This window comes from Vipera berus (assembly GCF_964194415.1).
Source record: "Vipera berus genome assembly, chromosome: 1".
In the NCBI taxonomy this organism is placed as follows: Eukaryota; Metazoa; Chordata; class Lepidosauria; order Squamata; family Viperidae; genus Vipera; species Vipera berus.
This window is the reverse complement of record NC_138202.1, coordinates 149935483-149960818: the sequence shown is the minus strand read 5'-3', so window position 1 is coordinate 149960818 and position 25336 is coordinate 149935483. Positions and strand designations below refer to the sequence as shown.

At 40.3% G+C, this 25336-nt stretch overlaps 1 protein-coding gene across 2 annotated transcripts in view; it reads right to left on the bottom strand.

Annotated features, from left to right (window-relative positions):
• Positions 1-25336, bottom strand: part of GPD2 (glycerol-3-phosphate dehydrogenase 2) — a 93765-nt gene that overhangs the window by 46307 nt on the left and 22122 nt on the right. For both annotated transcript variants that reach the window (XM_081340367.1, XM_081340368.1), the window contains 4 exons: positions 22110-22281; positions 16915-17039; positions 12124-12221; positions 7113-7276 (listed from right to left, as the gene is read on the bottom strand). In XM_081340367.1, coding sequence (XP_081196493.1) covers positions 7113-7276; positions 12124-12221; positions 16915-17039; positions 22110-22281 — 559 coding nt within the window. The remainder of the gene's footprint in view (positions 1-7112; positions 7277-12123; positions 12222-16914; positions 17040-22109; positions 22282-25336) is intronic.

The window sequence follows — 25336 nt, the reverse complement described above, 5'->3', positions numbered from 1 at the left end:
GAAATTAGAAGAAATGAAAATCTGTGCCTGGTTTATGAGAACTTTTTTGTCCTTTGTTTAAAGCGGGCAAATACATTTATGAACATGGTTGTACATGGTTTGCAAAGGTACAAATATAGTACCAACAAAGGAGAATATTTGTAGCTCAGGGTTGAAATGAGGGGGTCCTTGGTGCTTGTTTGTTTTCTTGCAGACATCTCATTACCCAACTAGGTAACATCATCAGTGCCAGTAAGGAGTGGGATTTGCTCTGAGTTTATATTCTAGAGCAGGGGTGCCAAACTGCCGGCCCGCGGGTCGGACGCATTATCCGGAAGCTGCACCCACCCTATTGCTGGCAATGGCAAAACTCTCCTGATACTTTGCGCGACGTCATGAGTTTGACATGTCTGTTCTAGAGTCCTGGATTGTCAGTGTTGGTGGGGGTAGTCTTAGAGATGATTTGGTTGGGCTGTTTGCTGTTGGCTTCTTTGGCAGTTTCTTGATTGGGGTATTACTTGACAGTTGATCTGATGTTAATCTTGGAGTAAATCTATGCTGATCTGGATACTGATTGCTGGTGGAGAGGTGCTTGGGTCTTTTTATTCCTTTTGGGGCTGGGTATAGTCTCTTTTGCATAGTCTATAGATGTTGTTAATGTCTATGTGTTTATTGATGGCTGATTTGTCAGAGTGCCAGGCTTCTAGAAGTTCCCTGACAGTTTTGTACTTGGCTTTGTCTAGGATGGTCACATTTTTCCAATTGGAACTATGGTTAAGTTTGTTGTAAAATACTCCTTTGATCTCTTTGAAGAAACTAGACTTGGTGCTTTGGCAGCACCAAGTCTAGTTTCTTCAGAGATCAAAGGAGTATATAGGAGGAAAAATGCATTTCATCATTATATACAAATTGAAAGCACCATCTTCATGCTCAGAGATCAGAAACTATGTAGCACTGGGCCAAAACCATCTTCTGTGGGTAAGATTTATATTACATGAAAGCTTGCATCTAAAATGGTGGTCTTGTCAACCCTCAAGGCTTTACTTATTTGCCTTTAAACTATTCTAAAACTGCAAAGCTTTCCTGGGGAAGGAAGGAAGGAAGGAAGGAAGGAAGGAAGGAAGGAAGGAAGGAAGGAAGGAAGGAAGGAAGGAAGGAAGGAAGGAAGGAAGGAAGGAAGGAAGGAAGGAAGGAAGGACTGTGTATCAACCATTTCCTGAGTACATTTTAGCCAAAATCACTGTAAGTTTTTTTCTCAATGATTTCCACAAACGTTAATAAGTACTTGGAAAAGTTACCAGGTATTGTAATTTAATGCCCTGAGAATCCCACATCTTTCCCTCCAAAAAGGAATGGAGCTGTTTTGAACCTCCTACTTCCTAATTCTACTCTAAACAGACAGTTCATTACCACCTAAAGTTAGAAAACTAACTTTCCATCTTTTCCAAACTCCAATTGGATTTATCAACCAGATTGAACCAGACTGTTTTTCTCCCAAAGGCCATGTTGGAATGAACTTAAATCTAATTGAAAAACAAGATTTCCCAGGATCCAACCAATGGGTGACTTAAAGATGAAAGGTTGTCTAAAGATGAATTTATTGAAATGGGAAGTTGTATTTTGTCTTTTGCTTTCTGGGGAAGATTTTATATAACATTTCTAAAAAAGATACGGGCAAATTTTTGTTAATGTATCTGCATAGCAAGTGGTCCTATATTTTAAGCTCGAGAATTTTCAGTTTGTCAGAACTGATAGAAGGCTTGCACTGGATGTGACTTATGCGATGAATGGTATGTGCCATTAAGCAGAAATTAAGAATATAGCATCAAAAAGAATATCTTACAAGAATTATACTAATAGTTGGCCTCCAGGAGTGACTGGGAAAGGAAGTGAAATGGGGCAGGAAGCATTTTTGCAATAATAAACTGCCTGCCGGATTCGGCTTTGTTCAATTGCCTGCCTTATTCAGCTGTGCTAGACTAATATATATTTTCCACTTCATGAATCCAGGATCACTTCTATTTACCCTGTTACTGGACGTGGCACACAGCTTTTTGAAAACGGGAATGTAATTAAAAAAAATGGACTACTAGCTAAGATTCTTTCTGCTGGAAATGCCAAGGACTGAACTTGGGACCTTTTAGAGTGAGTTACCTTTCTTTCCCCAATATTGGTGGCTATATTACTTTACCAAGAAAGCATGTCTTGACTATACCTCTGTCTTTAAGCAGGCTTAGAAAACTTTTCTGAAGCTCTGAAGTGTAAGAAACTGAACACCAAATCTTTAATTTTTCTTGCTCTCCTCTATCCTTCTCTACTTGCAAATCAGCTAAATTTAGCAGTACTGAGCCTTTAACTATTTGATTAAAAATGAATCTCAGCATAGACTTTTATTGGCTCGCTATAGTAAACTTGCAGTTTCTTAGGAAAAGCCTAAAAAAAGAACAATACCAGAATATTTCAGGTGTCAGACTTCATACATTTCCTTGAGAAACGAGATGTAAGGTAGAGCAGGGCTTTTCAAACATTTCATCCATTGTACCACTTTTAGGATACGGCAACATCCGAGTACTACCAGTCATCTAGCAAGGTGTCAAAAACTTGATGACCAAAAAAAAGGAAAAAAATGAAGTACAGCTAGTCCTCGACTTACAACAGTTCACTTAGTGACTGTTCGAAGTACAATGGCACTGAAAAAAGTGCCCCCTAGCCACAGCCAAGCAAGACACCTGCCTGCCCACCCAGTGGTGCTTTTCCTCCTGTCCGAGGTTTTCACTGTTGTGAGCATTTCTGTTGAGGATTGGCAGTGGGGGTGGGGAGGGGGTGTTTAGTTTTTATTTCCCCCCCCGCCCATCTGCTAGGTGGTTGCAGCAGGTTTTCGTCACTTCACAAGACCCTGGGACACTGTGACCATCATAAATATGAATCAGTTGCCAAGCATCTGAATGTAAATCACAAGACCCTGGAGATGCTGCAACATTCCAGCTGTTCGGTTCCAGCTGGAGCCTGGTGCTGACCCTGGCGCTTCCGCTGAGTCCTGACAGCCCTGCAGCTCCAGCCATCTCTCGCTCAGGCTTGTGCGGTGCTGCCATCGGTTCAGCTCATTCCCCTCCCCCGCTACCACTTTTCTAGGATGGTCGCGTACCACCTGCCAGGTGCCAATGTACCACAGGTGGTACCCGTACCACTGGTTGAAAAGCCCTGAGGTAGAGCACAAAGTGAAAAACACATTAATGGTACTTCTTCACCAGAGAATTAAAATTCTGTATACTAGTTCCTGAGCCAGCAGAAAGAACACCGGTTTTTAAAATGTGGCAGATCCACCAGCAATCCTTGTCCTGCCAAAGGCACATTGTCAATTATCCAGAACAAATTAAAGGTAAGGTTTTGTATATCCCAGCTCAGCTTTGCTTCGCTCTCACAAATTCACCAGCTGTTAGGAGACCATCCAGTAGTCTTTCTCTTGGTGTTGGGATAGGACTGGGAGAGGGGGCATGATTTGCTAGGTGGCTAGTCCTCCCCTATCAGTTGAAAGATTCTTTTGGATGCAGATTTAGCATATTCCAGAAAAATGTAGGGCCCTTCCCACTCTCTAGTGCAGACCTAGGCTTTTATAGCCCTTTGGCTGTCTCTGTCCAAGCCCACATGGATTGCTTTTATTTTGAAGGCAACTGCTATTTTTTTTTCTCAACGTAAGTATGGGCATATGTGCATACCTACAAATCTTTACAGCCCTGTTAGTTCGGCCCTCCCCAACAGTCCCAGTTTCTCATGCAGCCTCTTGGGAAAATGAATTGCCCACCTCTGCTCTAGCGGATCACCTGACTGCTTCACTAGCAGAATGTGGGTGAAGCACAACAGACTGTATCTACGTGAAAAGACAAAATACCACGCAATCTGCCAGAAGATCAATTCACAGTTTAGAATTTATACTTAGGATCACTCAATTCAAGTAAATTTAGCACGTAGAAGAACAGTCTACAGTCTACTATTGATAAGTATAAAACATAAGGTAGTTTTTTCTTTTCTGTATTATTTTTTATTTTTAGTTTGGGATGGTCTCCTTTCTATTGTTTAAAAGCTTTTCTTTTTAAGTTTAAAAATTGTTTTAATTGTACAAGATATACAAGTAACAAATAAAGAAATAAAAAAGGACAAATTTAAATTCCAGGGGGTTTTTTTGGTTCGCAATGAAATCCTTGTATAGCTTTTTCACTGAAAAAGCAATCCACGTGGGTCCCATAGTTAGCACGCGCCATTCTAAAACTTCTTCAAAATGAATGACAGAGAAGCACTACTGGAGGGATAGCAAAAGATATCTGGATGGATACTGAAGTTCAGGTTTCGTACTTGAATCTCTGCGTAGCCTTTGTTCATGAAAGACATTCTGAAAGTGCAAATCTGGTTTATTGGCTAGGGCTGGGGGTTAGGTAGAAAAAAAACGTTTCTCAAAAATGTGCATGTTAAAGACACTCTTATCTCAACAGAAAAAAAATAAACCTATAAATCATCTTATAAAACAGAACAGAAAACTGTATCCATCTAACATAAGGACAAAAAAAAAAATCACAGTTAAGGCTGGCCTTTAGACAGGGAGCAATAAAAATGTCACTAAATGGGCATCCTGCTGTGTAACTAGTTGCATTCCTCTATCTCAGAACTGAGTTTCTTGGCTTCTAGTAATTTTCAGAGAAAGTACGGTTTGGTAGGCTGACTTCTCTTGTTACCTTTATTAAAATGTATGCAGACTCACCTCCACATTTTTGTGAAGGGGGAAGAAGAAAATTAAATTTACATACAGTAGCTTGAGCAAATTTAGCAAATTTAGGTTGGGGATAATCAGGAAGCACCAATTTATGCCCCAAATTGTAGAAGGGATGTTTTATAAGATATAATCCAGTTTAGAACAAAAACTATTCTCTTCAGCCACTCCATCTCAAGACTTATCAGGCAAAGAGATAAACTTACAATCAGCAATAAAACTGCAGTCCTAGAAAACTAGGAAACATAGCAAGCGCATATTCAACAGAACATTCAGATCCCATCAGTATTATTGTGTTATGGTTGCAAAGAAGTTTTGAGCTAGCTTTTTTCTGATACATACAAATATTCATAATGCTATAATCGTATGTTTGTGGATTCACTACAGTTTTATAGAGGACATCAAGCATTTTCATTGTCATCCCCCTACTTTAAAATGGTTAATGGTCTTTTTTAGTCCTTTTGGCCTGAGGTGCTTCCTGATTATCCCCAACCTAAATTTGCTCAAGCTACTGTATATAAATTTAATTTTCTTCTTCCCCCTTCACAAAAAGTAAATGGACTAATTTGCTAGTATATTTCATCCCTAACTCATGTATTTATCCCTATGTATCTATACTTGCCTACAAAGGCAGAATTGGAGAAATATCTAATATAAAAAAATATAAAAGATCATTCTGCATGCAGCAACGTATTTTGATGAAATAGCAACACGAATACAGAAGCAAATGAAAAATCAACTTTCATTTGGGAAAATCCAAGGGAAGAATGAAATGGGTTTTTTGAGTCACAAAAGCCACCAGTAGGTGGAGCATTCTACTGGCAGACTAAAAGAGAAATCTGGAAACCTCAGTGAATAATGGAACTAAACACAGATTTTACAAAGTAAGTTCTTTGGCACACTCTCATGTATGATAATACCTCATTTATCCACCAGCCACAGAGAAGTGAATTTAGAAGACAATATTTATTTTAATCCCATTTATATCCCACCCTTCTCCGAAGACTCAGGGCGGCTTACAATTTAAGCACAAACCAATGTGCTTAGCAATAGCCTTCATTCTATGTATATGCCTGCTTATTAGAGCTTTCGGCCCCCAATATACATGAGCAAAGAACAGATCTACCTGACTCAAAGGCATGAACATCTTCCCAGAACTAGTTCTGGCATGTTCTCAGGAATTTTCACACAAATAGGCACAAACGGACATTGAAAGCAAAAGGGGACAAGACTAATCTAGTATCTATATCTTTTTTTCACTGTGAAGGAAGGGAGTCGAGATGGGTGTGCTTCACTTGCTACGTGAAAGAGGAACAACAATGGACCTTCTCTGCCATAGTGTTTTGTTGTTGGGAGAAAATCTGCTAGGCAGAGGAAAAGAGCTAAAACAGCAATAGCAACAGCACTTATATACCGTTTCACAGTACTTTACAGAAGAGGTCCCCAACCTTTTGAGCACCAGGGCCCGCTTCCATGGAGAAAGGTTTTTCCGCGGACTGGAGGGTGCATGGTTTCGTGTGCTGCCTGCATCCCACGGATGGGGCTTTTGTTTGTGCGGACTGGTTGCTGGCATGCTGTGGCCCAATACCGGTCCACGGACTGCGGGTTGGGGACCCCTGCTTTACAGCACTCTCTAAGCCAGACATGTCAAACACAAGGTCTGGGGGCCGGATCCGGCCCGCGAAGTGGTTTCATGCGGCCCGTGAAGCCATCCTGGAAACAGTGAGGGAACGGCAACCACTGCCTTGGCCCTGGCCCAGAGACCCTCCTTCTGCCAGAGACCCTCAGATCTGTCCCACTCCTGCCCAGGCCCCCATAGGCACCCTTGATGTGAACAATGTAGAGCTGGCCATATGCACTCTAGCCACGCCCACCCAGTAGGCCACGCTCACCCAAGCCACACCCACCCGGCCCCCTGAGGGCAACTGCAATGCTGATGTGGCCCTCAATGAAATTGAGTTTGACACCCCTGCTCTAAGCTATTTACAGACTCAGCATATTGCCCCCAACAATCTGGGTCCTCATTTTACCGACCTCGGAAGGCTGTCAACTTTGAGCCGGTCAGGATTGAACTCCTGGCAGTAGGCAGAGTGAGCCTGCAATACTACATTCTACCCACTGTGCCACCATGGCTTAATGAAAGTGAACTGTACTTAAGACAACTTTTTTCTAACTGATTAGCTAAACAGTGCAGCAGGTAAAAAAGCAGCTGGTACTTAAAGACTCTTGCAGGGTGGTGCAAAGGGAGAAATGCATGAACTCAAGGGCTGTACAGTATCTCTGCAACATAGCTAGTGATAGAATGGGCTCAGATTCACAACTGGGATCAAAGCTTCTGCTCTTAACACTGGCAAGAAAGGAGAGGACATACCATCATAGTAGACTATGGCACCCACGAGTTTGTCCTTCCGTAACATAGGGAAGAGTTCCAAAGCTTTGGATTTGCTAAGCACGTAGCTGCTTTTCAGACACTGGCTTCCTGCTACAAGGTCATACAGCTTAATTCCCACCCAGTAATAAGGCAGTTGCCACCACCTAAAAAAAAGAAAAAAGATGACAAATAAATACATAAGCATGTAAAACAAATCCCTTTTTTTGCAATGGAAGTTCTTTTAGAACAAATCTAAAAACTCAGAATTTAGAAAAATCAGAATAGATCTGGATATGTGTGGAAAACCTGTTTCAAAGATCACAGGGGACTTCTGCACGTTAATGTTTCAACTAAAAGAGGCCACCCAAGAATAAGTGAGATACAACTATTCCAATTACTATTTTATTCAACTGATAAGATGTTGTTGTTTTTTTAAATTCAGTTTGTTATTGATTGAAGTTATCCTGAGTTTCTGGGAAGAAAAGCAGAGGATATACAAACAGACCCAAGTATAGATACATATTTATTTGCAAAGGCTGAGGCTGTAATTTATAAAACAGAAAGACCCTAAATCAGTTAGCATGCAATCAATTCAGCAAAAAGAACTGGACACCAGGACCAAGGTTCATATTCCCACTTGGCTATGAAGCTTTACTGTGCACCTGGACCCAAGCATCAAATACTGGGAGTGGGGAAGAATGAACATCCAGATCAGGGGTCCCCAACCCCCGATCCGTGGACCCGCACCGGGCCGCAGAATACCAGCAACCAGGCCGCGCAAAAAAGTGAAGCCCCATCTGCTGGATGCAGGAAACACCCGAAACCATGCCCCCTCCGGTCTGCGGAAAAACTTTTCTCCACAGAACCAGTCCTTCGTGCCGAAAAGGTTGGGGGCCTCTGATCCAGATAACATATCTTCTAATCCCATTTTAACAAAACACAATGGCTTTATTCCCATAATATCTAAATTAACTGCCTTAACCTGGTGTCTTGGGTTATGTAACCTATTAAGATAATGCTTGGGTTCCCATAGTACTATCAGTCACTAGCTATTCAATTCCGTTTTAACCTACCCTATCCTTTTACACAAATCCAGCCAGAGAAATGAGCAGACAGATTCATAGGCTTACATGGAAAACTGAGGATTCACTGAAGCTGACATTGTTCTCTAATGTTGTTATTTTAAAATATAGTAATAATCGGGGACAACTATCCAAGCATACAAAGAATGATCAGTGTTCAATAAAAAATCTTTAAATATAAATCATTTCTTTCCACCAGAATGATATTTAGTGCCCTGTGAATTACACAGCAGCTTAAAAGTCTACAATTACCTGGCTGGGCCACGTGTCTTATCCTATTCAGAAAGGCCCCTGGGGGAGGAACTGGTCTGGGTCTAGGACAACTTGCAGCAGCCATCCCACTGTGGCCATCTTGCCACGAACAACTCGCCGCAGGATAACCCACCACAAGACAATCCACAAGGGGTAACTCTGCCACTGTTTCCTCTACACTAGTTCCACTTTTGTCAATGGAAATAATGTCAAAGAAACAGTGGTGGATAAAATTTATTGCACTGAGTTATGCAGCATGGAATTGTCCCGCGGCAAGTTGTCCCACGGTGAGTTGTCCCGTGGCGAATTGGTCTTGGTGAAATGCCAATGCTAGTTTGGCTCCAGCCAGATGGCTGCAGCGAGATGGCCACAGCGAACTGGCCGTGGCGAGTTGTCCCATTCCAATTTGGTCCTGTGTAACCAAGCAGCAGTGCAATCTAAAAACAGTAAGATGAGGAGCAGGAATTGTAGCTCATTTTGCCAGGTTAGATATTTTCAAAGCATCAAATATCTTAAATCAGGCACGTCAAACTCGTGACGTAATGTGACGTCGCACGACGTATCACAATTTTTTTCCCATTGCCGGCAATGGGGTGGGCGTGGTTTCGGGATGACGCGTCCAGCCTGCAGGCCGGTGTTCTGTACCAGCCTGCTACCGGCCCTGCAGAAAAAGCAGGGACAACCCCTTTACAAATGGCAAGAGGCTGGAATAAAGCCTTCCAAATTTATTAACATAAAACAGAGCAAAACAAGACACCAACCATGAAACAGGAGCTAAGAAACAGGAGCTATTCAAGCGGTTGCCTTCAGCAAACCAGCCCTCCCACGCATTCCCCTTTTATACAGTTAAGGGCGTGGCTTCTCTCTGCCTCCTTCCGAGGTGCCCCATGGCCTTCCTCTGTTTACTCCTGATTGACTGCCTCCTGCGTCAGGCGTCCTTGAACAGGGCCAGCTGTGGGTCATCTTCATCCACGCTGTCAGGCTCACACAGCTGGGTCTCCGTCGTGACCAGGTGGGAGGGGCCTGGCTGAGGGCTCTGCGGAGCCTCAAGGCCATCATCAGCAAGCTCTTCAACACCCCCCTCCTCCTCCTCTGAGTCGTCTGACCCAACTGCCGAACCCACAGGCTGACCCTGAATCACAACAGCCGGCAGTTTGACATGCCTGTCTTAAATGAAAGACTTTTTGCATATTCTAAGAAGATTTAATATTGTTTCAGGAGGGGAAAAAACCCAAAATATAGTTTTGCCAAACTCTGTGGTCAGAGAATTATCAATGATTCTCTGGTATTCAGTATAGACTAAAAAACTATACCTAAGAAATGCTGCAGCACTCTTTTATCACAAAAACACCAATTTCATGTGCTAGGACTTCTCCATCTTGAGATACAGCTAGATTGCCATTTTTATATGGTCAGGATATTAAAATAATCACCTTTACATTCAAACCTGTTTTCGCTCACACAGAGACACACACAGAGAGAGACTTTTGTACTGGAAAATGAAAATGTTAAACAATATTTGAGATTTCAAACTAACAGATTTGGAGACAGATCTACTGACATCATTGGTCTTAAAGAAAACATGACTAGCAGTTTTGAAAATATGGTGAAATTCAACTTTAAACTGACAAATGAATTTAATTCTTGATTATTACAGTCAGCCAGAATTTAACAGCAAGCACCTATTCATGATTTTTGCAGGGAAACTATAGCCACTATTCTACTAGCAAGAGGGGGGAAAATACAGATAACAGCACAATTCAGCACCATGACATATAGTGTGAGAAAAGTAGTCACTCCATTTTACTGTGTGTATTTAATGTGTATTTAAACATTACACGACATGGGCTAATCTTTAATATTCTTCAGGTGTAGAATTCCATATTTTAAAAAAACTCAAGGGAAAACTTTGAAATTATTCTTCTAAAAGGAAAATGTGCACAAAGCTGGCACACTCAGGTATAGCTGAAGGCACAGCCTGCCAACATCCAGCTAAGCTTGTAAGCCGCCCTGAGTCTTCGGAGAAGGGTGGGATATAAATGGAATTAAAATTAAAAAAATTTTTTAAAAAATCCTTCCTGTATAGGTAGACCCATTTTTAAAAAAAAAACAATCAAAAAACACTATGAAGTTTAGAGAATTCTAGAGGACAAAATGAATGCCTTAAACTTTGCAGGCACTTAAGAGATTTCATCAGACTTAAACCCCCACATCAATATTTGACCTGGCCTTGCCCATTTTTGGAATAAAGTGTTTGATATATAACATAAAGCCAGCTGCAGCTCTTAAGGCAACAGAAATTGTGCATGCTTGAGCAAAAGTGAGCAATGACTGGTGTTTTGCATACTTGTTTTGCACTATTTCTAATGTTTAGTTAACAAGTTTCTAACAGCAGCACATAAATAAGCAGCCTACAGGCACTTGTTTCTTACATAACAAGAAATCTTATTTAAATGACCTGGATGGTGCTTCAAAATGCCCTTTCTTGTAAAGTGTCTGAAATGATGGAGCAAGCTTGTATACTTTTACACTGAGACATGGAAAGTACAACGTACCAGAATTGCACTTGTAAGACATGTTCTGGAAGTGCTGTAGCATCATCATATTTTTCTTGGATACATAACACCACATCATCTAAGCACAGTATGTTTATTTAGGTTTGATGACTTCTCTCTCCAATCCTTGATGTTTCCACTGCTTAATGTTATTCTTTGTGAGTCATTGTGGTGGGATGTGTGAAACTAAGTCTCAAAACGTCACTTGATTTAAAAAGTCACTTAAGAGACCCTGGATAAGATATCAGCTCAGGCTAACATCCCTCCCCTAGTACCTCTCTAAAGATCAAAATTCAAATAGGTAAGTTACAAAACACTTAACTATACTCTTCCTGTAAGATCACCTCACACGCATCCTCAATTTAAGTCTTAAACAGTGTACATTTGTGCACTTATCTATATTTTTATGTTTTATTGACTTTATTGTAAATTGTTTGATTGTCCAGAATGAGAATCAGGCATAATTCAAGTTTAATAAATTATTATTATTATTCAAGAACATTAATGGGATACTCTCTTTTCACATCTTACTGACTAATTTAAGGTAAAGTACTGGTCTGTCTAACCAGAGTAAAAAAGCTACTTATGTATTTTCCTTTCTCAAGGCATTTGAGAAGTCAGGAAAATTAACAGCATGCATACATTTGCATCTCATTTTTCCCCTTTTTATACCACAGAGATGCAGACATGGTTTCAACGTTTAAATAAATAAATGCATATAAACACCGATGCACATAAATGCCCGTAAGTTTCAGTTCTGAGATGGCTAATCAAGATTTAATTCAAGCACAGTTATGGTATAGCAACATCAAAGGTTTCTGCCCCTGTAATCAATCTGTCAGTAAAATGCCAATAGGATTCTTTGTGCATTTGCCATACCAGATTAAAACAAATGGAATCAACAGTCCAAAAGATTTCACATTACACTTCAATAAAATAATGGCAATATTTTGTTCTTGCAAAGTAAAAAATTAGGCTTGGCACTAGCAAAAGCAAAACAAAACAAAATAAAAAATAACCCGGGGGGGGGGAAAGCACTATAATTCCTACACGGTGACACAGATTAAATTTTAAGAATAACCTGCCAAGCAAATAAAAGAGGATAAATTTTGAATAACTTACTTGTAAACTGGAAGCATTATAGGCAGAGGAGAAGATAAATGAGGAGCAATTTCAAGCAAGTTGGCACGTTCGTGGAGGGCTTCTTTCACCATTCTATACTAAAAAAAAGAAAGAAAAAGAAAAAATAATAATAAAGAATTTACTGAACTGATTCTCAGTGATACTGCCAAACAACCATCTGTTACTATTTTGTGGACTCTCTGTAATATTTAAAAAAAACGTTAGAAATTATGATTGTAATAAAAATTTGTACAGGTCGTTCTTTGACCAGAAGATGATGTATTTTTATTGCAGAAAAACTGTTAAAATATATCTCGAAGTTTCTTTCAGGAGCTCAATATGGCGTTCACATTCTCCTTCCTCCATTTTCTACCACAACATCAACTGTGTGAAATAAGGTTGATCTGAGAGAGAAAGGGCCAAAGCCACTCAGTAAATTTTCACAGCTAGGAGCGGAAGAAGGACTTGCATTTCCCTTGTGCCAGTTCAATATCTTGATCACCAAACCCTATAGGTAGTCCTTGAGTTATGACCACGATTCAACCCAAAATTTTCATCGCTAAGCAAGACATTTGCTAAGTGGATTTTACCCCATTTGATGACCTTTCTTGCCACAGTTGTTAAGTGAATCCCTGCAGGTGTTAAGTTAGTAACACAGCTGTTAAGTGAATCCGGGTTCACTGATTTTGCTTGTCGGGAAGGTCGCAAAAAGATAATCCCATGATCCTGGAACACGGCAATCATCATAAGTATGAGTTCATTTGCCAAGTGCCAGAATTTTGATCACGTGACCCTGGTGATGCTGCAACAGTCGTTAAGTGTAAAAAACGGACATAAGTCACTTTTTCCAATGCCACTGTAACTTTGGACAGTCACTAAATGAACAGTCGTATGTCTAGGACTACCTAGCTCTATGGGGATGAACAACAGCAGTCTATGCAGTTTCTAAATTGATATGTACTAATTATTGTTTTAAAAAAATAAGACAATTCAGTATCGATTTCATATTGTTATTGCTCTATTTTACTCTAGCACATAAAAACCTGTCTAATCAATAACAGAAAATCTGGAATTAATCAACCAAATTCAAGTAAATTTGAATTTTGCCGTTTGTCCATCCAGAAAGTGTTCTGTCTGACCTTAAAATAAATACTGATTAAAATTCAAAATAATAGTTTGGAACTCAAAACTGTATTGAGTTAAAAAAAAACAACATCTGAAATAGTAAAAAATGCAACTGCCACAAATATTTTACACACCAGGCTCGTGTTTAATTATATCCATATTCTAAGGCAGGGGTGTCAAACTGCCAGCCCACGGGCCGGTTTCATCATACCGAAGCCGTGCTCACCCCATTGCCGGCAATGCAAAAAGAGTCACGATACATGGTGACACATCACGTGACGTGACGAGTTTGACACCCGTGGTGTTCTAAGGCAGGGGTGTCAAACTTGATTTCATTGAGGGCCGCATCAGCATTGCGGTTGCCCTCAGGGGGCCGGGTGGGTGTGGCCTGGGTGGGCGTGGCCTACTGGGTGGGCGTGGCTAGAGTGCGTATGGCCTACTGGGTGGGCATGGCCAGCTCTACATCGTTTGCATCAAGGGTGCCTATGGGGGCCTGGGCAGGAGTAGGACAGATCTGAGGGTCTCTGGCAGGAGGAGGGTCTCTGGGCCAGGGCCAAGGCAGTGGGGGCCATTCCCTCACTGTTTCCAGGATGGCTTCGCAGGCCACATGAAACGACTTCGTGGGCCAGATCTAGCCACTGGGCCTTGTGTTTGACATGTCTGTTCTAAGGCAACAGTATTTTCCCAACATTGTACATACGTTCAGATTTGTTCTTGAGTAAAACGTGAGCTACATACATGACCAACAGCTAGCAGAAGTTAGCTGAGGAATGTAAAATGAAAAACCTGAAGCAAGGACAAAAATCCAGTGTACTGTTACGGGAGGAGGCACAACTAATTTGGAAACAGCACGTGTGAAACAGATCTGGAATAGAAGTTAATTACACATGAATTTGAGGGATCACTGTGCTTCGGCTATAAAAGGGGTAAATTAAATTTTAGCTTCCATCAATGGAAGTATAATGAATGCATTACAGGAAGTAAACTGCTCAAGCCCAGCTTCCTATGATGAAAGATACATACGATGTATAGTGTGTTTAAATGTGTGTTATGTAGGTGTACACTTTGAGAGCAAGCAACTAAATTTCATTTTTAATGTGTGCCGTTCTGCCCAGAGTAAAAAATGGCAATAAAGGTTATCTAATATCTAATAAAGGAGGTAGGTGTGGGAAAGACAACTGAGAAGGAATATAGTATGTGAAAGCTTGTGACTCAAAAGGGGGGACCCAAACTTAATCGCTCTTGCCCCAGAATGCGGGACACTGAAGAATGGGTTTAAATGAGAGGAAAGAAGGCCCAAAGGGGGTTTTCCGAAAGGCAACTGGACTTGTTTTGTTTTGTTTTTTCTTTGAAAACATTTTGCTTCTCATCTAAGAATCTTTCAACTGAAGAAACCTCTTGGATGAGAACACCCTTCTTCTCATCTATGGAGAAGAATGATTCTTCTTGGATGAAGAATTATAAGAACCCTTAATTAATAACTATTCATTATTATTAATTAACTAACTAATCATTAACCATTATAAAGGTTCCCCCGCACATGCATGCTAGTCGTTTCAAAGCCGAAGAGCCAGCGCTTGTCCGAGGACGTCTCCGTGGTCATGTGGCCGGCATGACTAGACACCAAAGGCTCACAGAACACTGTTACCTTCCCACCGTAGTGGTCCCTCTTTTTCTACTTGCATTTTTACGTGCTTTCGAACTGCTAGGTTGGCAGAAGCTGGGACGAGTAACAGGCGCTCACTCTGCTACAGGGCACTCGGGATTCGACCCGCCAAACTGCCGACCTTCCGATCGACAAGCTCAGCGTCCTAACCCACTGAGCCACCGCATCCCTTTATTAACCATTAATACATTAATAATTAGACTTAGGAGAATTCTTCTTCTAACTGAAGAAGCTTTTTGAAGGAGAAGTTTATTTATTTATTTTATTTTATTTTATTGAATTTATATACCGCCCTTTCCCGAAGGACTCAGGGCGGTTTACATGGTATAATTTTTAAAACATTAATACAAAAATTAAGACCAATTTAAAAAAGATTAAACTAAGTCCCTGCAACATGTAAAACCCCAGTTAAAACCCCAATTAAAACTCAGCCTGAGCCGGAAAGCTCGAAGAGCCAGGTCTTCAGGTCTCGGCGGAATGATCGAAGGTCGGGGGCAGTCCTAAGCTCCGCAGGCAGCTGGTTCCAGAGGGCAGGCACCCCCACAGAGAAGGCCCTCCCCCTGGGTGTCATCCGCTGGCATTCTTTGACCAGCGGCACCCTGAGAAGACCCTCCCTGCGGGAGTGCACAGGACGAAGGGAGCTTGATGCCGGCAGCAGGTGTTCCCTCAAATATCCTGGACCCAAGCCACGTGAAAGTGAAATGTTTTTCAACAGGGGGGGGAAACAAAACCAGAAAGCTGTCTTTTGGGAAAGCACCGTTGCGACAACCATGACCTGGATGACTGAGAATCTCCACAGACAGAAAGAAGGGAGATTCTAATTGAATAGGGGGGTGGGGGTGGGGACCCTTCCTAATAGTAAGAGCAGTTTGATAGTGAAATCAATTACCTAGGAAGGTGCTGGGCTCCTCTTGACTGGAAGAGTGCAGTCTTTAAACTGAAATGCTTTAATTTGAATTCCTGCACTGAGCAGGGAGGTTGCACTCAGTGGCCTAAATGAGGCTTCCAACTCTATTCTTCTATAAAAAAATAAAATAAACCATCACAGAGGCATCCCTGTTTCTGTTTTTAAATCTCCTGGAGCCACAGAAATGTTCTGCATTCCCAAGTGGCGGTAATCTCCATATCCAACAAAAATCAATGTGCTACCTTGTATATAGAATGACTATAGAATCAAAATGCGGTATAATGGAATCGTATGACCTAGAATCAAGATAAGGAAATAACTGTTCCTACCAAAAATGTTCTGCCTGCAGAATTTAGTCTTAATATGGAGAAATGCACGACAAAACGGCTAGTTCAGTGTATGAGTGAGAAGAGGGAAACTAAGGTTCACTATAAATCAGGCATTAAGAACCCAAAGTTGTTGTTTTTTTTTCTCCCCCGAGGAAAGCATTTAAAACTGTCACAAGATCAGATAGCCTTTATGAGACAGAGAATTTTGAGGGTGCAAATGATGAGATCTTGTCAGTTTTGATAATCTTCCAAGCATTTTTACATTTTTGGCCATTGCACCATCACACCAATTTACACAATGGTACCCACTGCCTGAAAAGAATACAAACACTTCTACAGATAATATAAAAGTGTGCTGTTACTGCAGTTTTTTTAAAAAAGAAAATTATAATTGTCTTAAATGTATGGAAGCTTCTCAACTTGTTTTACAAAACAATAAATTGTACCATAACATGTTTTAGGACTTTTTTTTTCAAATAGTGAGAATTTGAACCCAAATTTAATAAATAAAGTGCTATCAAAGTGTCAGTTTACTAAAATGTACACTTTGCATTTCAATTACTTGACCACATGCTAACATTAAACATTCCATAATTTTTAATTACTTACGCATTTTTTTCTATATATGCATTTTCTGCATATATTCTCAAGGTTTAAATCGATTGAAAGCAAATAGCGTGTGGAAAGTCATAAGTGTGAGAACCAATTTAACCAGATCAACCAACATATTGTTTCGCTTTGCAGCAGCCATCCTAAACAATTACCTGCTCAAAATCCAGCTTCATGATGGCCTTCTGTAGATATCTCACTCCACCATGGATCAGTTTAGTACTTCTGCTGCTAGTCCCTGATGCAAAATCATCCTTTTCTACAAGAGCCGTGCTGAGGCCTGCATAAGCAGAAGACCAAATTAACTTCTTAAATTGCACAATTTGTATGTAATTCATTAAAGACCGTTCTCTAGGGTACAGACAATCACAAGAAAAAAAAATTGCTCTGAAGATAGATAAATTTGTATTCAAAGTGCATAATGTCATCTCTTTGGGAGAGAAGAGTGGCAGCCTTATTCAGAGAAATATTTTAACGTAAGTCATAAAAACTGAAAGTATGAAAATGACCGAAGAAGGAATTTGAGAATACATAAAAAACTTTCCCCTTCTCATTAATATATAAGGACAATTAAAATTTTTAGATGAGTGATGATATTTGAAATTAAGCTAATGCAGGACAGAAGAAGAGTTCAGGCCCAGACATAGTTGTCGCATTATTTTCCAACTCTTGATATTGGTACACATGAGAACAACAAATTAAACAAAGTAATTAAATTATAATCAAACGATTAGTGTTATTAATGTCCTTTTAAATTTGCATATGTTTTTTTAGAACAACAACATATGAACATAATGGTCTACAATTTTTTTAAAAAAAACAACAATATTTATTAGAACCACCCAATTCAGAGGCAAGCTTTCAAGTTCTTCAGAACTTTTCATCAGGTAGAATATTATAAAAGCAGAACAGGAGACAGATGGAAGATTAATGGGCCTTGGGGAGGTTGTAACTAATTCATATTTTGTGCTAAATGAAAACTGTAATGTAATACTGATAACATCTCCTCTAACTAATGCGTGCAAATGCACAATCGCTATCTTGAGACCGACTCTGAACTGCATACCTCATTACCAATTTTCAGACTTTTTTTTTCCACCGATCCTTCTATTGTTTTGTAAAATGTAACCATAATGAAAATAAATGCAGTTAAAATAAACACCTACAGAACACTTAAAATGAAATTCCTTTTTTAAGGGGAGGAAGGGGGAGAAATCACATCTAACACAAACTAACTTTGTTCAAGTGTTATTTTCAAAACTGAATAAAGCAGCCATGCTGATGTCACAACCACTGTTAATATGTACTTCCCATGTGGCAATCATTCATACAAAGCCACTTATGGAAGAAAACAGGAAGAATGAAAGCAAGTATTGCAAGATTTTAACAAGAGGGTGTGGAAGAGGGAATAACACGATTTTGCATGTCCAAGGAGGAAGTGCAAATAATCAGTCCTCTGAGCTCTCCTTTAGCCTTCATTGCCTTAAAGATTCTGCTATGCTTTATTACAGTACAAACAGCCACATTAGCCTCTCTTGGTCCCCCTAAACTTTCATGTCCTTAAAAAAAAACCTAATTATTCCTGGTAACTTTAGAAGATCAGAGCAATTTATTTTTGTCAAATGTGACTGAAGATTAATGAATACAATCAGGAATAATTTGGCAAGAACGTATCAAAGACAAAGAAAGCAGAATTTGCTAAGTGAAGCATCAAACTTAATATGAGAGCAAATCCCGTGAATGAAGAGCAACAATATACAATTCATTAACCAAATGCCTATGATTATTTCACACTTCAGAAAGCTACTGATACAAATCAACAAATGTACTACGAAAACGATAAATGGAGATTGGCTTCAATTTCAGTTTTCCTACATAGCTCTATCATCTGCTGTGTCCAATCCTAAATACTGAAAAGCTTTATTTGATTATGAAACCAACATCATATCCCTGCAACAAAATACACGGTAGGAAAAACAAATACAAGGAAGTTGCCGAAGAAGGTATCTCACCTACATATACTTCACTTCCCAACTTGACTCCTCTTTTTAAATCTAGCAAAATTTGGCCAGAAATAATGCAACTGAAATTATCCAAACAGAATGTTAAGAATGTTTAGGCCTCTTATTTTGACATGTACACCCCAAAATTTCAAACTGGTGGTGGCTAACACAGATAATCCCTCAGCAGAATTGGGGATACAGAAAATTTGAAACAAAATAAAAACAAAAACTTAAATAGGAGTTAAGGAAGAAAGAAAACATAGCTGAAGCCAGGCCCATTAAATTTATTAACAAAAGAAAACTGTGTGTGTAAAAATAGAATGGATTATAAAACTTTAAATTAAAAATAGTACTTTATTGTCCAAATTATGTCAACACTTTTTATATGGCCTAAAACACATGTGTGATTACTAGCTAATTAAAAGAAGTCATTATAATCCAGAGCTGGCATAGAGAGAAAGGTAGACTAAAATCTACTGGTACAAATCAGAAATAGTTCAGAATTGTTTTCTTACATTTTTTTTAATAATAATTGTTAAAAGGTTTCCACATCACCTTAAACTATGTTTTGCTAACTTGGGATTACTGAATGTAATTTATCTGATGTTTCCATAACATACTAAGCTATTTTTGTTCAACTATGGTTTACTAAGTACATCACAATTGATTTTTCCACAACATACTGAGCAAATTCAGTCACATTACATCGTTGGTTAGTGAAACATATGATTCCAATGATTTAAAAAATGTAAATTACCCCTCATATTTAATAGCCAAAATAAATATCTGGACTCTGGATTCTATATATCCCATCCATAATATCTGCACTAGTTGACAGATCTTGAGGTTTATATAAAGCAGAAGTCAATCCCACAATCTAAAGACAAAACCTGATTTAATTTTTCTCATTCAAAAATGACTTTCCTATTCTTTCTCATTTGATCTTCCAACCAGGGCACGGGTCGGCAACCCGCGGCTCCCAGCCGCCCGGTGTGCGCGCACCTCTTCGAACGGGCAGTGGTGCGCGCGCACCTCTCCAAATGGAGAGTGGCACCGCCCGTTCCGGGTGCACGCGCACCTCTCCAAACCGCCGCCATCCCGTCCAGAGACCTGCCGCGTTCGTCAAACATTGACGAACACGGCAGCTGTGCAAATGGGATGGCGGTGGAGAGTGCGCGCGCACCTCTCCCAAGCCGCCGCCGTCCGGAGACCTGCCGACGGACGGCGGCGGCTTGGGAGAGGTGCGCGCGCACTCGCCAAACCGCCGCCATCCCGTTTGCACAGCTGCCGCGTTCATCCATGTTTGACGAACGCGGCAGGTCTCCGGATGGGACAGCGCGCACCTCTCCAAAGGGGAGACCCGTCGCCGCACAGGTGCCTCCCATTTTGCATCCGGAGACCTGCCGACGGACGGCGGCGGCTTGGGAGAGGTGCGCGCGCACTCGCCAAACCGCCGCCATCCCGTTTGCACAGCTGCCGCGTTCATCCATGTTTGACGAACGCGGCAGGTCTCCGGATGGGACAGCGCGCACCTCTCCAAAGGGGAGACCCGTCGCCGCACAGGTGCCTCCCATTTTGCGCATGCGCAAAATGTTTTTTGCGCATGCGCATGAGTGGACGCACGCGTGCGCACTTTTTGCGGCTCCCAATTTTTGTTTGTGTGATGGAACCGGTTCTGAGTGGCTCTTTTCCTTTTTCCGGTTGCCGACCCCTGAACCAGGGCTAGTTATCAAGTTATCCTTTCAATATGGGAATTTTTTTGTTTCTTATTTTTCCACCTTTATTATGTCACCATTACCATTACACATAAAGGTAGTCCTCAATTTACAACACTTCATTTAGTGACCGTTCAAAGTTACAAGACTGAAAAGGTGACTTATGATCATTTTTCACACTTATGACCATTGCAGCATCCCCATGGTCATGATTTAAATATGGATGCTTGACAACTGATTCACATTTATGACGGTTGCAGTGCCCTGGAGGTCATGTGCAACCTTCTGACAAGGAAAGTCAAATGGGGAAGCCAGATTCACTTAACAACCGTATTACTAATTTAAAAACTACACTGATTCCCTTAACCCCTGTGGCAAGTAAGGTCGTAAAATACATCAAACTCACTTAAGTTTCTTACTTAGCAGCATAAATTTTGGGCTCATTGGTGGTCATTAAGTTGAGGACTACCTGTACTGCAAGTTTTGGTAGTTAGGAATTGTGGCAGTTTTAAAAAGACAATTCACAATTAGGAAGGCAGAAGTTCTTTAGGATTTAAGGCAAACTGGCTTAGCAAGGAACACCCTCAAAATAGGTCATAACATGAAGCGCAGGCTGCCCACACAGCCGAGATGGATATATTGGACAATGGCATTAAAAACAAACGGAATAGAAGAAAGCCCAGCAAGTCAAAGAGATAATCTCAAATGCTCTAATTATATTCATTTCATCTTTTAAACAAAAGGCACTTTGTTGAATTCTCCATGCTTAAAAACTATACTTCTGGAATATCAAAATGCATGAGCCTCTTTAAGTTTTCAGAACGGAGAACTGTGATGTTAGCAACTTATCTCTACCATGATCCAAGACAGCATTTCAAAATGCCATAGGCCTGTCACAGGCATTATATAGGATTGAATGACAAAAGTATGAGTGAGAGATAGAATATGAGGCATTACATAATAAAGGAACTGTAGCAATTAAATCTGAACTCTGCTCATCTTTTTTAAACACTGCACTATGAATTAAAAAAATCCTCAAACCTGTAAAGATAATTTAAAAGAATCAATCAAAAGGCTACAGTAAATAATACAAACCAACTACAGCAAAGTTGTGAAAAAATACAATAAAAATAAAAATAGGAAGGAAAAGGAAAAGGAAAAGCAATGAATTTAGATAGAACGAATCTACTTTTAACGTAAAAATATATTTCTAACTCTGGAACATAAGGGGGACGCGGTGGCTCAGTGGGTTAGGATGCTGAGCTTGTCGATCAGAAGGTTGGCAGTTTGGCGGGTTGAATTCCGAGTGCCGCGTAACAGAGTGAGCGCCTGTTACTCGTCCCAGCTTCTGCCAACCTAGCAGTTCGAAAGCACGTAAAAATGCAAGTAGAAAAATAGGGACCACTACGGTGGGAAGGTAACAGTGTTCCGTGCGCCGGCCACATGATCACAGAAACGTCCTCAGACAAGCGCTGGCTCTTAAGCTTTGAAACAGAGAGGAGCACCGGCCCCTAGAGTCGGAAATGACTAGCACGCATGTGCGGGGGAACCTTTACCTTTACCTTTAACTCTGGAACATATGAATGCCTAGATACAAAACAACCAACTTCTATATTTCCATGACTCACTTACCTCTTGTAACAGCATCTAAGGCACAGCCACTTCCTGTGGCACCTCCACCTATGATAAGAACATCAAATTCTGGGGTTTCTCTCAAAGCCTGGAAATGATTCTCCCTAGTTGGAAGGGAGCTTAGCATTGGTTTTAGCTTACATTCTGAAGCTTCCACAGATGCAAGATGACCCTGCAAAAATAAAGTGGAAGGAAGGAAGGAAGGAAGGAAGGAAGGAAGGAAGGAAGGAAGGAAGGAAGGAAGGAAGGAAGGAAGGAAGGAAGGAAGGAAGGAAGGAAGGATTTAATATTGATTTATAAAGAGCAGCACTACTAGTTCAAAATCCTTGTCTATAGTCATTAAGAACAGCACAAAAGATTCATGTTTGAATAGCATTGAAATAAAATAATCCCAAAATATTATTACAAGTATTATCATCATCATTATTCAGTATCCCAGCATGCCCATTATTTTTCCTAAAACCGCCACAAAAGATTTAATGAAAGTGTCTTTAAATATAAATCAGTAGACTAAGACCTTGCTTGCTGTGTTTTTTTTACAAAAGACAATTGAAATTATTAAATATAAAACACTAACAGCCTACAAAAGAATTCATGGGAGTGCAAAACAGCAACAATTGGCACTAGCTTCTGTGTGAGTGTGCATCTAATATCAGAAATGTGAAAATACATTTCTAGTTTTCTGGGTCTTCATATAATTGTATTGCTTTAGATGCTGAATTCACATTCTGAAAAATGTGCTTTCTCTGTCTCAATTAAAACAAGCTGCTATTTTATAGCTACAAAAATATATCCTGCACAAGTTTACGGTTTGCAAAATTCAGTGTTTCATCTCGTGTGTGAGTACAGAACACATTTATTTTGAGAAGATGTATGCAAAAGTAAAACTGACTTATATGTATCCTAAGTATTTCTATGTATTATTAATTTGTAAGATTCATTGTAAATTCATATTTTACTTTGAAACGAACTCTGAAAAAAGTAAAATAAATTCATAACTAGGCAATCACATACATGTTTATTCAGCAGTAAGCCTAAGAAAGCACAAGCATATTTCTGCTAAGTGGGTCAAGTCCACATCCAAAATCTTCTATTATTGTCAGAGTGTTGTTGCTGTTAAGACACAGCAGTGAAACACACACAGAATGTTTATATTACTTTTTAAGACCAATCTCTACACTGAATTGCAGCATGTGAAAGCAACTATGAAGTTCAATACTAAAAATAATCTAAGAGTGAAAGTATTTTAGAAACACCAAAAACTCATGTTCACTTGAAAATGGAATTGAAAACCTCATAAGATATACTCTCCTACCACTGTTCAAATAAATGCTACTGGAAGTCTCTTTCAGATTACTCTTTTCATTATGGGAAAGTCAAGGATTAAGCAAATGTGAACAAAGATGACTTGAACAAGTTTGTTACATGCCTAAATCCTCTCCCTGTTTTTTAAGCCTTTGCATGATCAGACTAAGCATTGGCATAAGGCTCCTATCCAAAGTTTTTCACTTAAAAATGTAACAAAAGTTTTTACAACTTCATTTTCCTGTTTTCAGTGCTGCTTTGGCAAAGAATAATCAATGACTTCCTAAAAATGCAGACAGAACAGCTTGCTGCTGAATGCTTACTAGTTGTACTGTAAATGAGATGTTTCTAGAAGACAGAATATAAAATTGGCCCGTATGTTAATTGGCTTAGGTCTTCTCTCAGCACAGGTGAGTGTTGAAAAGTCTTGCTTAGAAAAAAAACAACAGAGCCAATTAAAGCCTCCTTGAGCCTCCTTTTCTCTCTTGCTAATCTGGAGGTCATTTACCACATCCTCTACATGACTGACAGGCATAATAAAGGTAGTTCTGCCCCACAATTAGGTATGTCAACAGGACAAACAGGCCATCTTCTTGTGCAACAATCCTTCCGCTTGGTATCATCTGTTGGAAATGGGCAGACAACAGCTACAAGTGGTGGAAAAGTCAGAAATAAAGGAAAAACACAGAATTTCTCTTGTTCTCTTGCCATTTTTACTTTCTCTATATACTCCCACGGTTGCACAGAATATAAATTTCCACTTTTAATTATTAGGAAACTCAATGGTGAGACAGGGGTGTGTGTGTGGGGGGGGGTTACTGCTGCATACTACTATGTTCCTTTTCCAGCCTTTAGTCGTATTTTTCAACTCTAGATGAAGACTCTTACAACAAATATCATGGGCCGTATCAAACGCCTCTTATATTCAACTTTATGAAAGAATCAGTATCTTCACAGCATTCCCTATGCTTAAACTTCTGTACGTGTGCGTGCACAGGCAGGTACACCTTCAAGTCACGGTTGACTCCTGGCAACTGCCTAGATAAGTCCCTGCTGGGTTCTTTTTAGCAAGATTTCAGAAATGGTTTGCTATTGTCTTCTTCTAAGGGCAAAGAGAGGGAGAGTGACGCAGGGTCACACAGCTGTTCTTATAGTCTCCGGGTTTCTAGCTTGGTCTTAACCCCTACACCAGGGGTAGGCAACCTCAGCTCTTTTATGACTCATGGACTTCAACTCCCAGAATTCCTCAGTCGAATTTTGGGAGTTGAAGTCCATGAGTCATAAAAGAGCCGAGGTTGCCTACCCCTGCCCTACACTAAACTGGCTCTCTTAAACTGGGCAATGATATTCTCACCTACATTCAGTTAAAATGTGAAATACTGCTGCAACTACCAAGATTTATTTTTTTAATGACTGTACAGATTATAAATTTATCTATTCCTTAATTTTCACTTTCTAATCTGAAACTCTTGGAGAACCTAAAGGGAATAAGAAGGCTTTTAATTTCCTTTCTTTTCATCCAACGTGGAAGATGTCACCTCAACACAACAATTATTAATTACAGTCATGGCTCACTCTTTATATCTTTGAACTGTTGGATGAGACCGCAAAGCCACACTAAGAAGAGGTAAAGGATTCCCCTGTCCAGTTGTGTCCTACTCATCTCCGTTTCCTAGCTGAGGGAGCCAGCATTGTCCAAGGACATTTCCGTGGTCATCTAGCTCAGAGGTCCCCAACCTTTTGGGCACCAGGGGCCAGTTATGTGGAGAGAGGTTTTTCCATGGACCAGAGAATGTGTGGTTTTGTGTGCTGCCTGCATCCTGCGAATGGGGCTTTCCTTGTTTGTGCGGACCAGTTGCTGGGATGTCGCGGCCCAGTACTGGTCCACGGACTGGGGGCTGGGGACCTCTTATCTAGCTGGC